This window comes from Bactrocera oleae, chromosome 2 (genome assembly GCF_042242935.1).
Source record: "Bactrocera oleae isolate idBacOlea1 chromosome 2, idBacOlea1, whole genome shotgun sequence".
Lineage (NCBI taxonomy): Eukaryota > Metazoa > Arthropoda > Insecta > Diptera > Tephritidae > Bactrocera > Bactrocera oleae.
The window spans coordinates 98,828,780-98,843,245 of NC_091536.1; the positions used below are offsets into that span (position 1 = coordinate 98,828,780).

At 37.1% G+C, this 14,466-nt stretch overlaps 2 protein-coding genes and 1 long non-coding RNA gene across 3 annotated transcripts in view; 1 reads left to right on the forward strand and 2 right to left on the reverse strand.

The window, feature by feature from the left end:
- LOC138855876 (uncharacterized) lies at positions 1-1,747 on the forward strand. The gene is made up of 2 exons (XR_011395021.1): positions 1-593; positions 1,430-1,747. It is a non-coding gene; the product is annotated as an uncharacterized lncRNA (long non-coding RNA).
- A 24-nt stretch (positions 1,748-1,771) lies between these two features.
- Positions 1,772-14,466, reverse strand: part of LOC106618405 (Octopamine beta2 receptor) — a 133,563-nt gene continuing 120,868 nt past the window's right edge. The window contains exons 4-8 of the mRNA XM_070106123.1: positions 13,440-13,538; positions 8,620-8,718; positions 6,566-6,951; positions 5,458-5,635; positions 1,772-4,256 (exon numbers count right to left, since the gene is read on the reverse strand). Coding sequence (XP_069962224.1) covers positions 3,941-4,256; positions 5,458-5,635; positions 6,566-6,951; positions 8,620-8,718; positions 13,440-13,538 — 1,078 coding nt within the window. The 3' untranslated portion in view covers positions 1,772-3,940. The remainder of the gene's footprint in view (positions 4,257-5,457; positions 5,636-6,565; positions 6,952-8,619; positions 8,719-13,439; positions 13,539-14,466) is intronic.
- LOC138857402 (uncharacterized) lies at positions 3,455-3,880 on the reverse strand. The gene has a single exon (XM_070109933.1). It carries the CDS (start codon positions 3,878-3,880, stop codon positions 3,455-3,457), a length of 426 nt encoding a protein of 141 aa, XP_069966034.1.

A 14,466-nucleotide genomic window follows, 5' to 3' on the forward strand; every position in this document is an offset into this window, starting at 1 on the left:
AATGTACACATAATTTTCCAAAGCTGTTGAATAGAGCAAGTTGTTCGCTGTATGTTTATTGATATTCTCAGATTTATGAAAGTGCAAAGAGTATATTGAAAAGTCGACTTATTGACTTATTAATGTAATTTGGGTGAAAGCGTTTTCAAAAATAATGAATGCTCGTGGAATGGTTTTTCTTAAAAAACAGAATTTATGTCAAAAATAGCTCTAAAACCATTTGTCGGAAGAAGATAAGGTTGGGAAGACTTGAAAGTGCCAGCATAACTTACAGAAGCGACAGCAGGCCAATTCTAGAAGCAAGGTTTTGCGAAATTCTTTTGGAAGCCACATTTACTACTTGTATTTATTGGTAATTGTCTTCTTTGTCTCCTAATAATTCTTTTATAATTGCATTGTCATTGATGCGTTTGTGTTGGTGAAACAACTGTTATTGCTTATTTGGTTTGGATCGGTTTGAAAGATTATGTTAATTTCAATATTTTGGATCTAGCAGAATTTCGAGTTTCTTGGAAGAGTTTCTCCTTTACGTATTTTGTTGCACGGCTTTCGGCTTTCGTAACACCACTAATGGAGCAGTCTGTGGCGCATATGTAAGTACATTTTTTTGTTACCTAATTTTGAATATGATTCTTTTACAGTCCGTTAAGTCAGTTTGAGATTGTTTCGAAGGTTTGCTTCTCGTGCACATTCAACATTTATGAGAGTTACGTAATTAGATTGCTTAAGATTTGATTTTTTGTTATCTTTCGCGTTTACATTACTTTGAATTTTCACTAAAACTAATCTATTAAAAGTTTTTGATTTCTATTTTTGGTACATTTTTGAATATTTCATTGTGGTAATTTCTGTTCTGTTTTGTTTTGCTAATTGTTATATGCATACTTCGTATAATTACCTAATATTCTCATTTATATATTAATAATAATTTATTAGCATAAATTTTGTTAATTGTTATTAGTCTCTCTTTTTCACTAAACAGATATATAACTAGTTAGTTGTTACTCATACAAACATATATACAAACAGATTACACAAACAATGTTGCCTAATGTTTATTGCTTTCGATTGTCACTAATTCAGTTTTTACATTTCTCTTCCTACTTACATTCGTATATGTTGGCTATTTTATGCTTCTTTTTTATTTTTTCGTTTGTTTTGTATTTTGTATTTGCATAGTGATTACTGCTAAAATACTCGTATGGTTAGTCTTCTAAGCATTTTACTGCGTTACTCGCCTTTCTATAAGCTATTTTTTATTGCTGTTGTTGTCAATTTTATAACTACATATGTTGTATTTTGAGAAAAGCCTTAAGCTTCTCAATATGAATTGTTATATAGTAAGTTGGCAGATTTTAGTAAGCTTTATATGTTTTGCTAAAAGAAAAAAAAAATTTTTTAACGGGTTTTTGTCTGGTTTATTTTTCAGCAATTTCGGTGAGATGGAACTTGTATGAAGCCGGAGCTAAAATAACTCGTACTTTTTTTCAGTACGATCTTCACTTCGAATGCATTATTCGAAATTTAGTTTACAAAAACTGAGTATTAGAACAGTTGTAGAAGCTCGCAATGCTTTTTTAGTTGTGTGGCAACTGCCGCCAATTAAGACCGTTTGGAGTAAAGACGTGAAAAAAATTTAAAAATAAACGAAATATTGTGGGTTATCGCAAGTGTGACTATCGAGATTATTCCAAGTGCTAACACGCAGAAAATTAATAAATAAAATTATGAAATGATGATATCAAAAGTATGAGAGTTGAGCGAGTCGAACTGGTTTTTTAAATGTTTAAAGTTTGCCGATTTATTCCGGGTTTTTATTGCTCACAAATCATTATTTTCGTAGTGAAAAAGTCTTATTCCTAGCAGTCATGAACTATAAACATTTTATAATATTAATTCAATGAAGTAATTTTGATTTGGCATTTGGCATATTCATCAAATGTTTAAATGTGTTCACATAGTTAACGTGCTTCAATTTGATTAAATGTTAAATAATGCACACCAGCACACACACACGCTCGCGTCGATGCAATTTACATTTCCTCTTAGTTCACATTCTTTTTTAATTAGCTAATTAACATTGTTTGCAGTTCACTTAAACATGGATGTTTCGTATGTATGTATGCATCCACATATAGCATACATCTGTACGCATGTATATGTATGTATGTAGGTACGTATGAGTATATTGTGTTTGGGAACAGGTGTGTGCGTAACTTTCTCATTAAAATAAAATCGTTTATTTGCGAAATGCTTCAATGTTTTTTGTCCGTTTCGGCTTTTTTCGGCGTTGTTGAATAATAATAATATTTAAAAATGTTTGCTACGAGCAAATTTGTTGCCGCTTTTTAGCTTTAAACACAATTGAAACGCGATTAAATCTACAAGGGGCGAGTGATTGAAAGTCGTTTGGGAGAAGGTGAGAATTAATTTCACACACTTTTGTGCGTCGCTTAATTGCAAGTGATTGCATAACGGTTTTTGTTTGCCAGTACATCGCTTATTGAATAATATATGAATTCTATCGGAAAGTGAGCGCGATAACGGGTTTGTGCACGGTGTTCGGCCTTTTTTGCATCGAAATGTCGGCGTTGTTTCACGATTGATTTCCGCAAAAAAGCTTTTGTCTGATTAAATTTTGCCGACGCAACCGCCAGCTGCTGGCGCAGATGCCGCGCCAGGTGCTAATTCAGGTGCACATTTACTAATTAATTGGAAATCGGAGGCAAAAAACACATATCTATGATTTTGGATATGTTGCACAGCGGCAAAGGGAAGTTCAAGACGCGCTCTCGCGGATTATTGTGCTGCAAAAAGTATTAAAAATTGCATTACTGATTATTGATCGATTAAATGGTGCCAAGCATGAGAATATATCGACTATTTTATGAAAAAGTAACTTGATTCAAATGTGTTTTAATTCCGATAAAGCTTACGAGTTTAAAACACGAATAAATTTCTGCTTTAAAACATCCTTTAACTATTATCGATTTTTGTAAATTTTTAAAATTTATTTTTATTTTCGATTTTTACATTTAACGCTTAAGTGGTGTAATGCGAAATGAAAAGTTAGCCAAAAAATATTTACTTCAATACGAATTTTTGAATGTTTATAGGTCTTTCAGTTTTTTCAGAAAACGATAAGCGCACGTCTAATAAATTATATTTGGACAATTGAACAATAAATCTCTTTCCAACTGCGAAGCGTAACTAACAACTTCTTATTAATTTCCCAGTCTTCATCAACTAACTGAATAATAAGAACTATAACTTTTGGCCAAATGGAGTATGCGTAAGGCAAAATTCTATATTTCCTTTTTTACCGTTACGACGTTTTTTGATGCATACATACATACAAAGTTCTGCGATAAGTACTCAATGCGGTTTCTATTCGGATTCCTCACATGACACCTTCGTCACCTCAGTTAGTGGTCTGTGGGGGCTAGAGTTTTCCCTAAACGTGTGTGTGTTCATGTATTTCAGAGCCTTTGGGCGTTGTCACTGTTGTTGTTATTGTAGTCAACGCTGTGCTTGTGGTGTTGACCGTGGCCGCGTTTACTGCTGTCGCTGTTGTAGTTGTAGTTGTTGCTGCTGTTGTCATTTTATTGCTTTTGTTCCACTTCTTGACATAGGCCAACGGTATTTCGATCTGTATCTGTTGCGGTTCATCATCATCGCCATCACCGATGTCCGCGCCAGCCCTGCCTTGCATATCGCCGCCATTTAAATCGTTGCGAGCGCCAGGTTTGATCTCGAGCAAACGCTTGCCGACATACGACGGTAGTGGGAGTGGCGCCAACTGATGCATGCCACTGCCGGCAGCGCGTATTGGCGTCGAGTCAGTCATCTGCATGGACTGTTGGGTTGGCAGCAGCTGCATTGACGTGGATCGCTGCGGCGGTGTGCGCGCCACCGACAACAGCGAGTCATCCCGGCTGTATTATAAGCTGTCGACCAGTTGGCTGGTACGCCTGGTTGGTTGGCTGGCGCTCAAGTAGTTCTCGGAGTAGACGCTTTTGGCGCGTGTGTCATAGCGCAGGCTGGAACGTCGTATGTCGATGTCGAGCGGCAGACCACGATCCCGCCACCAGTTGCAGAAGAGACATTGCAGGGTGTTGCGGAACGCCTCTCGAAACTCGCGGTTGAAGTAAGCGTATATGAGTGGGTTGAGTGTTGAGTTGAAGTAGCCAATCCAAAAGAGTATGGCGACCACAATGTCCGGCGCGGTTAAGTCGCATAGACTGGTTATGGTGTACCTGAAATGATGGTAGAGATTATTTTAGGGTTGCGCTGTAACCTTAAATATAATTTGAAAAATTTTCGTTTCTATTGTTTGAGGGCAAAGTTTTTTTAAAGCAAATAAAAATATCTTGTTGCACTGAAATTCCTTTTATCAACTCTTTCGTTGGCTTATTCTCTTTGTTTCGGAATGTTAATAATATTGCGGAAAGTTAACATTTCCTTTTTTCCTCCAGTACACACGCTTCTAGCCAAAAGTGAAATTCGAAACATTTTTAATTCAGCGAAATGGAAAGAAAGTTACGAGAGTTTGAGAAGAATGTACCGCTGGCGTTGTGCTCTTTTTGCACCAGCTTCTTGCGCATTTTCTGCCTTTCTTCACTTCTTTTACCCAAACTGCAACAGGAAAGTAGGGCTTTTAATCGGTTTAAAAATGGCCAGTGGCCTTTTCGCTTCTCAGCGCCGTTTAAATAATTTAAAGTAAGTCAAGTGGAACTTATCTTGAATTCATTTCAGACAGCTGAAGTTGTTGTTGCAGAGTATTTTAATTAGTGAATGGTTGTGCGAAATAGAAGTGAGCTCTGAGGTCTTGTCAAAGAGAGTTACTGTCAAGTAAATGAGTTTATAAAGATGACAAAGCAATCGAATGGACCTATGAAAAATAAGCTCCACATGCACAGAAAATACTTTTGGAATAAATTTGTGAAACAGGCCACTTTATTCCGGTAGAAGAAAGGGTAGAGGAAGCGTGATGTAAAATGAGGAAAATTCCAAAACTTGGCTTAACTTCGGTAAGTGGCTAGAGGTTCTCGCAAGATTGTCGCAATCGAGCCTCTTCTTTGTACTAAGCGCCTCTGTGGGACTATTGGTATTTTAGTATGAGTATTTGTTAGAAATAAGAGGGTGATCCTCGTGTATTCCCACTGATATTCAGTGAATTTGAAAATTATTAATTGCCTGAATGTTGCTGTTCCGCTGTCTAATTTATTCGCGTTATTTTGCCAAGTAACAGTTGTGATTTACAAATGTGTAAGGCACAATTAAGGATATATCAATCGGTCTATTGCGCTGGATGGAAAGTTCCAGCTGAATGAAGGATGCGTTTCGAGTCTTTTTCATTTACGATTCGCTCAAAAATCTACATAAGTATGTTACGTGATATACGTATACAAAAAAAATTGATTAAAAGTAGTTGCACTTAACGACACAGACACTTACCAAAGGAAGAATGGTAGCCAACACACGATGAACGTGCCCATTATGATGCCTAAAGTTCTCGCAGCCTTGTGTTCTCGTTTCATTTTGATTAAATGTTTGTCCTTTGTCGGTGTGTGGTCCTGCTCCACTTCGTGCAGCGTCAATGTTTTCGACGAGCCGGAGCCGCTGAGCGCCTCACCTGCGGCAATCAAAGCAAATCGGTTAACATGGAAAACAAAGCGAAACAAAGTAAAACAAAACATATGCTCAAGTGGAAATATTCGCTGTAGCTTTATCAGAACGATATGTACAAGGAATAGTTACACAAAAACGTTCGACTCGCTATAATTTTCAACAAATTTTGGCATTTAGCGATTGGCCATAGAACAGGAGGGAAACGAAATAAGAGCGGTGTGCCTTAAGGCTACACAGGATTATGGTAACCACAGGAAAAACAAGAAGCCACCCATTGGGAAGCGCAGAAGTCTCTCTCTATATGTTGAAATAGTATAACTCACGCGCTCGCTGGCCGTTTGTGCTCGCCTGTTGCCGTTTGACTAGCCGCCGAGTTGTTTGTTTTGCCGTTTGGTGCGTTTTGTTTGGCTTCCTAGGCTGTTAAGCTGTTACACAACAAAGTGTTTGGAAGAAATGTTCGTAGAACGCCAATGATTGAAAGTGCACCTTAAATGTTGAGTATACGCCATGTAGAACGAAGTATATTCTGCCGTCGTGTTCGTGCAACTTACTGCTGGCAATATTTGTGGCGTACTTTTTGTAATATATCTTCGAAATATTTTGAGCCTGAAAAAGTTTGCACATTAATTGTTGGCAGCGTACAACGGTGGCCCATATCGTGTAAGAAATTCACCTGGCCATTAGCTAAAGCAAAACTCGCAGCTGTGCTGCCTTGTTTTTACAAGCACACGCGCCTGCCTCAACTAACTTAAAGAGTTGGTAGGAAAATGTAAAACATTGGGGTTACTTTAGATGTGAGCATTTGATTGTATTTGCAACTTGTAAAGCCGTACATATTCTACAGAGTTTCGAAAGCTTGTGGCACGAGAAGAATTTTTAAAAGAAGTTTTGGTTTTCAGGTTTGCAGGAAGGAGCTGGAGGGACTTTGGCATACCTGTATTGTTGCTTACTCCAACGCTGGCGCGCGCATCCTCGGAGTGTCGGTGCATCAACATCGCGTTACCTTGCCGCGCCATCATTTGCTTCTCTTGGCGGTTGGCCTCCCGGAATATCGCCAGGTACGTAAAAATCATGATCGTGCAAGGAATCCAAAAGGAGATCGAGCTGGAGATGACGCAGTATGGCTTATTGACGATGAACTCACAGCGATCGGGATGTCGTTTCACGTAGTTCTTGTGCTCTTCGGTCGTGTACCAACCAATGAATATGGGCAGGAAGGAGAGCAGAGCCGGCGAGACCCACGTGTTTATCAGCATGATGGTCACAACGCGTTTCGTCATATTGATTGGATACTTGAGCGGCTTTACAATAGCATAATATCTGCAGATAATAAATTAAAAAATAGGGATAAAAGTAGGAAGAATTGATTAAAGTACACAAAAAGTCGTAGAATGTTCTAGGTACAAAAATACTTAAAACTAAAAGCGCCTCAAAAAGTCTGCATTTCATAGTTGCTTGCAAGAAGAAAAAGTGAATAGAACTCACCAACGGTAGCGGCTTTTTTATTAAGTGACAAAAGCTACAAAAAAGTAGTTTGATATTTCTATTTATATAAGAAGTTGGGAGAATATTTATGCTTTGTTAACTTCCGAAATTTGAGTACAAGTACTGAAAGATTTGTTTTAAAAGTATCTGGTATTTTTAACTTCTTGACTGAATGCAGTTATGTATGTGCTAAATCGAAAGGAAAAAATACTTGAACATAAAAGTCATATTTTTCGGTGTCTTGTGTCATGTGACGCATGTTGCAAGTGCGGCAGTTGCGCTCAGTCAATTGGCGTACTCTATTTCATTCCACTGACTTTCACTTCGCTTGTGTACACATGCATGTGCCAGCGTGTATGTGTGTCGACATATGTGAGCATTTCAATTCGGTTAAGAAAATGATCGTCTTCTTTACTGACTCCTCTTCCCATTTTTCGCCGCACTTTGGCTGCGAACAGCCACAGACATATGTAGCTACGCACCTATGTATGTATGAATGCATGCGTTATCTACACATTTGTGTGACGAAATTGATGAAATTTGATTCTGTTTTCAGATACATACTTTCATACGCTTTAATGCCAATATATTTCGCTTGTATATATTTGCCAAATATGCTAATAATAAATTCCGTTCTTTTTGACATATGTCTGAATGAAATTGAATTTTGATGAATTGGTGAATTTGGCGCGGATTTTTGCTTGACACATGACAGCTGCTTGGACCCACTCCTATATTGCGGTCAATTGTCTTCTGTTGTGAGTCTTTAGGGTTTGTAACACCCATGAGTTCGGGAAAGTATTACGATGGAAATGTGGAGAAACTTGAGATGTAAAATAAATAGAAACTGCTAAAAAGAACACTGCGCTAATTGGAAAAAGGCCATTAACACACATAAGACTATGAGTGGCACACAAATAATTATTTCATCTCTTAATAGCTGCACTGTTCAACTTGTCGTCACGCTCCATCAAAATGAACTTATTTGTGACCTACAAATGGGATTCTTAGACCCAATACAAACGAGATATTTTTCTCTTTAATTTGGCTAGATGTAGTTTTGTGTTGTTTTTGTTATCGTAAGGCATTTAGGACTGTTTTTAAGACAGTTTTGATGTTAAACTGACTTGATGTTATAGGAGTCCGACTTGTATCGGTAATGCATATATAGTAACTATTGACAAGTAATTATCTGTGATTAGTAGGCACAAAATATTGCACTACTAATATGACACAATAGAAATTGCCCGAGTAGAATAATTCTTTAGTGTTCAAGTAGATGTGGCGGCAAAAGACTTCAAGATGGCACTAGTTGCAAGCTTGACTGGAACCTCTAAACGTTTAAAACAAGCTTTATTTCGAAGAAACCCTCCCTCTTGTGTGTAGCTTGATGTTCTTGTGAGTGTAAATTACTGACCACAAATGTGTCAAATTTTATTTTACATTTAAAGCACATGAAGTCATCTAACGTTTCGTAAGGTCAGCAGGAATTGTTACACTCACCTGTCGACCGATATGCAACACAGATGCAAAATGCTAGCGGTTGAGAAGTATACATCCAAGCTGTTCCACAGATCGCAGACAAATATTCCAAAATTCCAACTGAAATAGAAAAGTAGTGAAATTATAATACTAAATTAGCAAAGAGTGCGTTAAATATAAGTGAAGATTTAAGATTTTCTACAATTACAATATTCGCACACAAATCGGAGAAAATTGATCAGCGAATTCAAGCGAGGTAAACAATTTAAGCTCCCCCTGTTCATTGTTTTAAATTTCCAAAGCAGAATAGCAATGGCGCTCCGTTTTGGAATGATTACTTTATTTCAGCAATAAGCCACATTTTGTCTCAAGATGACGAGATGTTGTTTCATGTCAACTGTGAAATTATGAGTGTGGAAGTGAAAATATATGTAAACGCAGGCGAATGTAAATTATTGTATGAAATAAAGAAAGCCATGTGGCAAAATAGAAATGGAAATGTCGCCACAAAATGTATGTATAGTATCGATAAAAAATAAATTGTTAGCTGTTTTCACTTGTCTTTTTTTTTATATAATGTTCATATTTATGCTTTTCAATACCTCAAACACGGTGTAGTAGTACGAAATTTGTAACACCCAAAAGAAAATGTTGGAGACCCTATAAAATATATATGAAGGATCAGCATGATGAGCTGAGTTGATTTAGCCATGTCCATCTGTTTGATGTATATTTTTTAGATATCGATCTTAAATTTCGAACACGTCATTTCTGCTTAATAAGCTGCTTAATTGTCGGAACCGCCGATATCGGACCACTATAGCATATATAGCTGCCATACAAACTGAACGATCAGAAACAAGTGCTTGTATGGTACGCTTTTTCACTTGAAGAGATATTATCAAGAAATTTGACTGGGTTATTGTCCAAGCAACTAGCATTTATTATATGTGAAAACTTAAGTAACTTATTAATAAACTTATGCTTCTTCCTCATTCATTGCTGCTAGTTAGAGCGCTTTGTTTTAGCGTTTCAATGGTGGGATATTCTTTCAAATTTGATTATACTCAAACTGAAATAATATTTGACCTATTTAATTGCTACTTATGCCCTCTTCTACGCATTCAATTCACGTAAGGAAGCTGTTCTATTTCTTGTAAAAATATAAAAATTCGAAGCGTTCAACTGGTGACTGCAATCGATATTTCCACACTTTCACAACTTTTTGCTTGGCTTTCGTAGAGCACAAATGCGACGCATTTGCTGCATATATCTTTATAATCCTCCACTGTTCTTCTATTTTCTTTTCATTTCCACTTCCTACTATCACGCAATCGCATTTGTCACTTCATTGCCATCGCGAACATCCCGTTAGTTAGAATCAGTTCGCCAATTTTAGCTGTGTGTGGGTATTTTTTGTATATTTTGGCCAAGAAATATTTTTATGACTGTATTCATTATGTCATAGCAATTTCAGCCCCACTTGCAGCTGAGAACGAGAGTTTTATATTCTCGCGCTTTTGGAGAATTCCCAACAATGTCATAATCATTTAATTTGCCAAAGTTCCCAAGCACCGCAAAGCCCGCACTGCATTTTCTGCTCCGCGCGTCTCGAAACCAGCGTATCCTCCCAGTCGCTGCACCTCTTTCTTCTCCATTTCGCTTATTACCCGATGGAGTCAGTCCAGCGTGTTCGTACAACTCATTATCTGCGATCTATAGCACCGTTTCGCGAAATGAACGAGAATCGCATGAAAGTTGAAAAGCAAAGGAAACAAAAAATGGCAATAAACCAAATTGTACGAGTGAAAAGTTTAAGAACTGTTTGGAAACAAGTTGGTGCAGTCTGAAATGTGAAGGCAACCGGAGGAATTGGGTCGCAGCGAACGGTGCCAAAGAACTTACACAGGCGCTGTCTCACTTATAGGTATGTGTGCGTATATATGTATATGTGTATCCTAACTGCTACCAACGGCTCAGTTGCAAGAGCACGTTCGGACATTTTCGTTTTTTTGTCCCCGCGTATTCATCACCTGGCGACAAGCAGGTGCTGATTACTTGAACATACATAAGGCTTGAGGAAATAGAAAGCAGAAAGCGCGCAGACAACATTCACCCAACGAAGACAATGGCATTTAGTGCACATTGCTGCAGAAGACACTTCTCGGTGGTATGTGTATGTGTATGTATATGAGTATGTGGGGGTTTCGGTAATGGCATATGGGGTCTAGCAAAAATTTCTTTGACTGCTGTCAGCGACGTGCCAACGCTTCGATAATAAATTTGCCTGCCAAGGAGAAAGGAACTGTGTGTGTCTATAAAACATAGCAAGAAGTTAGTCTTCATTTAAATCAGTTTTAATTGGGTCGCTGGTTGTAATATCGCTACTGCTGATAATGTCGCATAGGCCTTATGCTTATATCTCTATATATGGCTATTTTTCTGTTGTCAATTGTGTAACTGGTCTGGCACTCAGCCGCGGCCAAAATGTGTGCCACATTTGGCTTATCGGCGGTTTTATCGCTAGCATAGTTTATACACACCTATATTTGAATCTGCGATATTTTGTAAATGAATGCCTGCGGTGTGACTGCCGGTGATATCTGGATATTAGGAAAGGGTTTCGAACAGTCAAAAATTTTTTTTATTATCGATTATTATAGATAGAAAAATAGCACATCAAGTTCTGAATTTTCTGAATGTCAGAGATCACAAAACAAGCGCAAGTGAACAACAAAATTGTAGACCATAAAACCAGGTAAAACCAAATATAAAATTAAAAACCAAAAGTAAATTACAGGCGCCTAGATTGGGTATTGTCAGGGATTCATAAAGCGAATGTCACTTAGAGATGTAACGAGGAGAGAGATTTGTCTTTAAGACACTGGACTAAATATTCAATACTTGTTATGCATACGTGTCTTTTCGAATTGAAAGCAGTGACACAGTAATTTTAATGGTGAATTTGTGTTCTTGTATCACTACTTAAAGCTTGTTTGTAATATATACACTACCAAGTTTCCTTTTAGTGGTTGTGTTGGTATTTGTGTGCCACTATTTGTATGTTTCAATGGACCTTCGCTTACTTTTTCATATCTGTGCGTGGGTAAGGGGTAGGGGGAAATTGTATAGGAAGTACTGGCAGCTGTTTGCAATTTGCATTTTTAATTTCGCAGCGCCAACCCGACGACTCTGCGCTGCGACCAAATGTGTTGGGATTTCGCTGAGATGTTGTGCAAAGTGTGCTCTGAAAATATTGAGAATCTGCGATAAAAGTTATGAATTCAGCATGAAACTTTTGTAAACATGGCGAGCTGCGGTGCAAATGAGTATTCTGCGTAAGCATGCAGTGGCACAGTTAACCCGGTTGCCAATGGAATTTCTGGAATGCCAGTTTTAGTAAGGGAATTTCTCTCGTTTTCAAAATTACTTGCAATTTGAAAAAAAAAATTAATAAGATAGCGGTGATTTAGAAATACGTTTGGAGTTGAATTATTTCCCAGTGCTTTAGGACCCGCTCATCGTTAATATCAACCACTTGCAAATATCCAAATATTCGAAATATGTGGCAAGCCTGTTGGCTTGCTGTGCCGCTAACTGTACTTATTTACACATACAAATATGTACGCAAGCGATGCAGCAATTAAATATTATATGTAATTAAACTTTGCTCAAATATTATTTGGATTTTAAAACTTTGTTGATTGCGGCAATTTCCTCTGTGCTAAGCCAAATTACATGTAAGCTTACTTAAATAGCAGCTAAGTTAGATTAAGACATTAAAAGTTCGGAAATTAAAACACGCATATTTATTTTTCGAAACCCACGTGCTCATAAGAAGCCTTCAGAAGTTAGAGAAAATCTTTCTAGTGTCAATACTCATTTATTTACATAGGTTTACAGAACGCAGTGAATTATTACAGTTTATGCACAAAAATTCAGTTACAAAATTCAAATGGAAGCTTTTACACTCGAATCTCTTGAGAGTTAAATCTTATGTTACTTTGAAACTATTGCGTAATTGATAACGTAAATGAATTCATGTCCACATAGGTATGTATATTAGGCTAACCGTTATTTCCCAAGTTAATAAATGCATGGAAAAAGAAACATGTTTAAGGTACGGTTTAAATGGAACAGAAAGAGCTTGCTCACGTTAGATAACTTTTTTCAGGGAAAGTTTGCAAGAAAAAAATTTCAAAAATAACGGACACCTTAATGCATAATATATGTACACGGATGTATAAGATATAAGCGGTTAATACATAAGTAAATAATTCGAAAGTTTAGAAAAATTAATGGTTCTATATTTAATCTGCAAAGAAAAACGAAATAAAGTTTGGTATTCTCTTATCACAGAAGACGTACGTCCTCTGCAACCACGGCGCTACACTGTAAAATAACCGAACAACTGTCTATTAATTCCAGTTAGCATTCTTAATTCTTGGCTGTTTCGCTTGAAAAGTCCTAGATAGAACTAAGGGTTTGCCGATATTGTGGGCCCATATGACATCTCTGCTTACATGTAGATACAATTTTTTTTTTCAATGCGAAGTGGGTGGAAATATTGTTGAAGATTGCCGGTCGGTAAAATTTTAAACTTTTTTACAAAGTGGAGCTTTTTTGTAAATTACCTTTAAAAGGGAGCAGAAATGAAAAGGAGGAGGACAGATAGTTTAGGGTGCATTTTCCTTATCTCTTATAGCTCTTTCCTTAATCTTTAATTTTGTGTAGATTTTTATTTCAAAGGAAAATAAACGAGTTTTCAGCGGTCACAGCTGTGGCAACACCAAACCTGCACCGACATCTCTCACTCATACTCTCACATACTTCATACTTACCGCCCAGTTACTTGAACGCTGAAGTTAAACGTCATAGCCATCATAGCCACCATTATGTCGGCCATAGCCAGCGACACGACAAAGTAATTCGTTATAATTCTGCAAAGATAAGTCAAGGAAAAAGGAGGTCAATCCATAAAGCGTATTCAATAAAGATATATCTAAAATGTACTTGATATCAGTTCATAGTATTGGCTTGATGACCTTTGACATTTGTACTGAGACGCGCTTTAGTAGGCGGTTTAATATTGTAAAAAAAATATATATAAAATGGAAAATTATGAAGGAATTACGAAAGATGTAGCTTAAAGCTTAAAGCCTGTATGCTCCAGTGCGTTCTTAATGAGCTCATAAATGCTAATACTGCCGTCACACAAGTGGCAAGTTAAGCAATTTAACTACCCGTGTATGCTGCTCGAGTGGAACTCAATTCCCTACAATATTCTTATTCTAGGCATCCGGGAAACATTTCCTAGCTTCGTTTACACATAGCCGGTAATGTTAAAAGTCATGTGACGATAAACTTTCGCAATATAATGTGTCCAGTAAACGCTAATAAAAGGTTCTCAATAAAATTTATCATTAAAAGCGGGGAATTAGTAAATTGCGCAAGAGATAACATTTCATCATGAAAATCTTTTTTCCACCTTTCCATAAACTTGGTCTCGCGTGCCAAGTCTCTTTGCTCACAAAGCATGGCCGATCTTTAGATAGTGTGTTCTTGTTGGTATTTGTGGGCTTTTTCTGGCCATGAGAAATGAAATATTTATATTTATTTACTTTTTTGCCACTGATTAACTTTTAGCAAATTTTTTATAATCATATAAATGTATACACACATCTGAACGGCGGCGGTTGCCTTGAATATTTCACTAGATTTGACAAACGATTTGCTGCTGACACTTGACGTTTCGTGAATTCAGCAAAAAGTGAATTTTTAGATTTTCGATTGGATATTTTCAACTGTTAGAATCGTGTGGTGGATTGTGTGAATGTTGTAGTAATTATTATTACGAGGGTCGCCCTT

What these genes read in the sequence shown, in the direction of transcription:
- LOC138857402 (XM_070109933.1), bottom strand. Translation starts at nt 3,880, where the DNA reads ATGCAGCTGCTGCCAACCCAACAGTCCATGCAGATGACTGACTCGACG.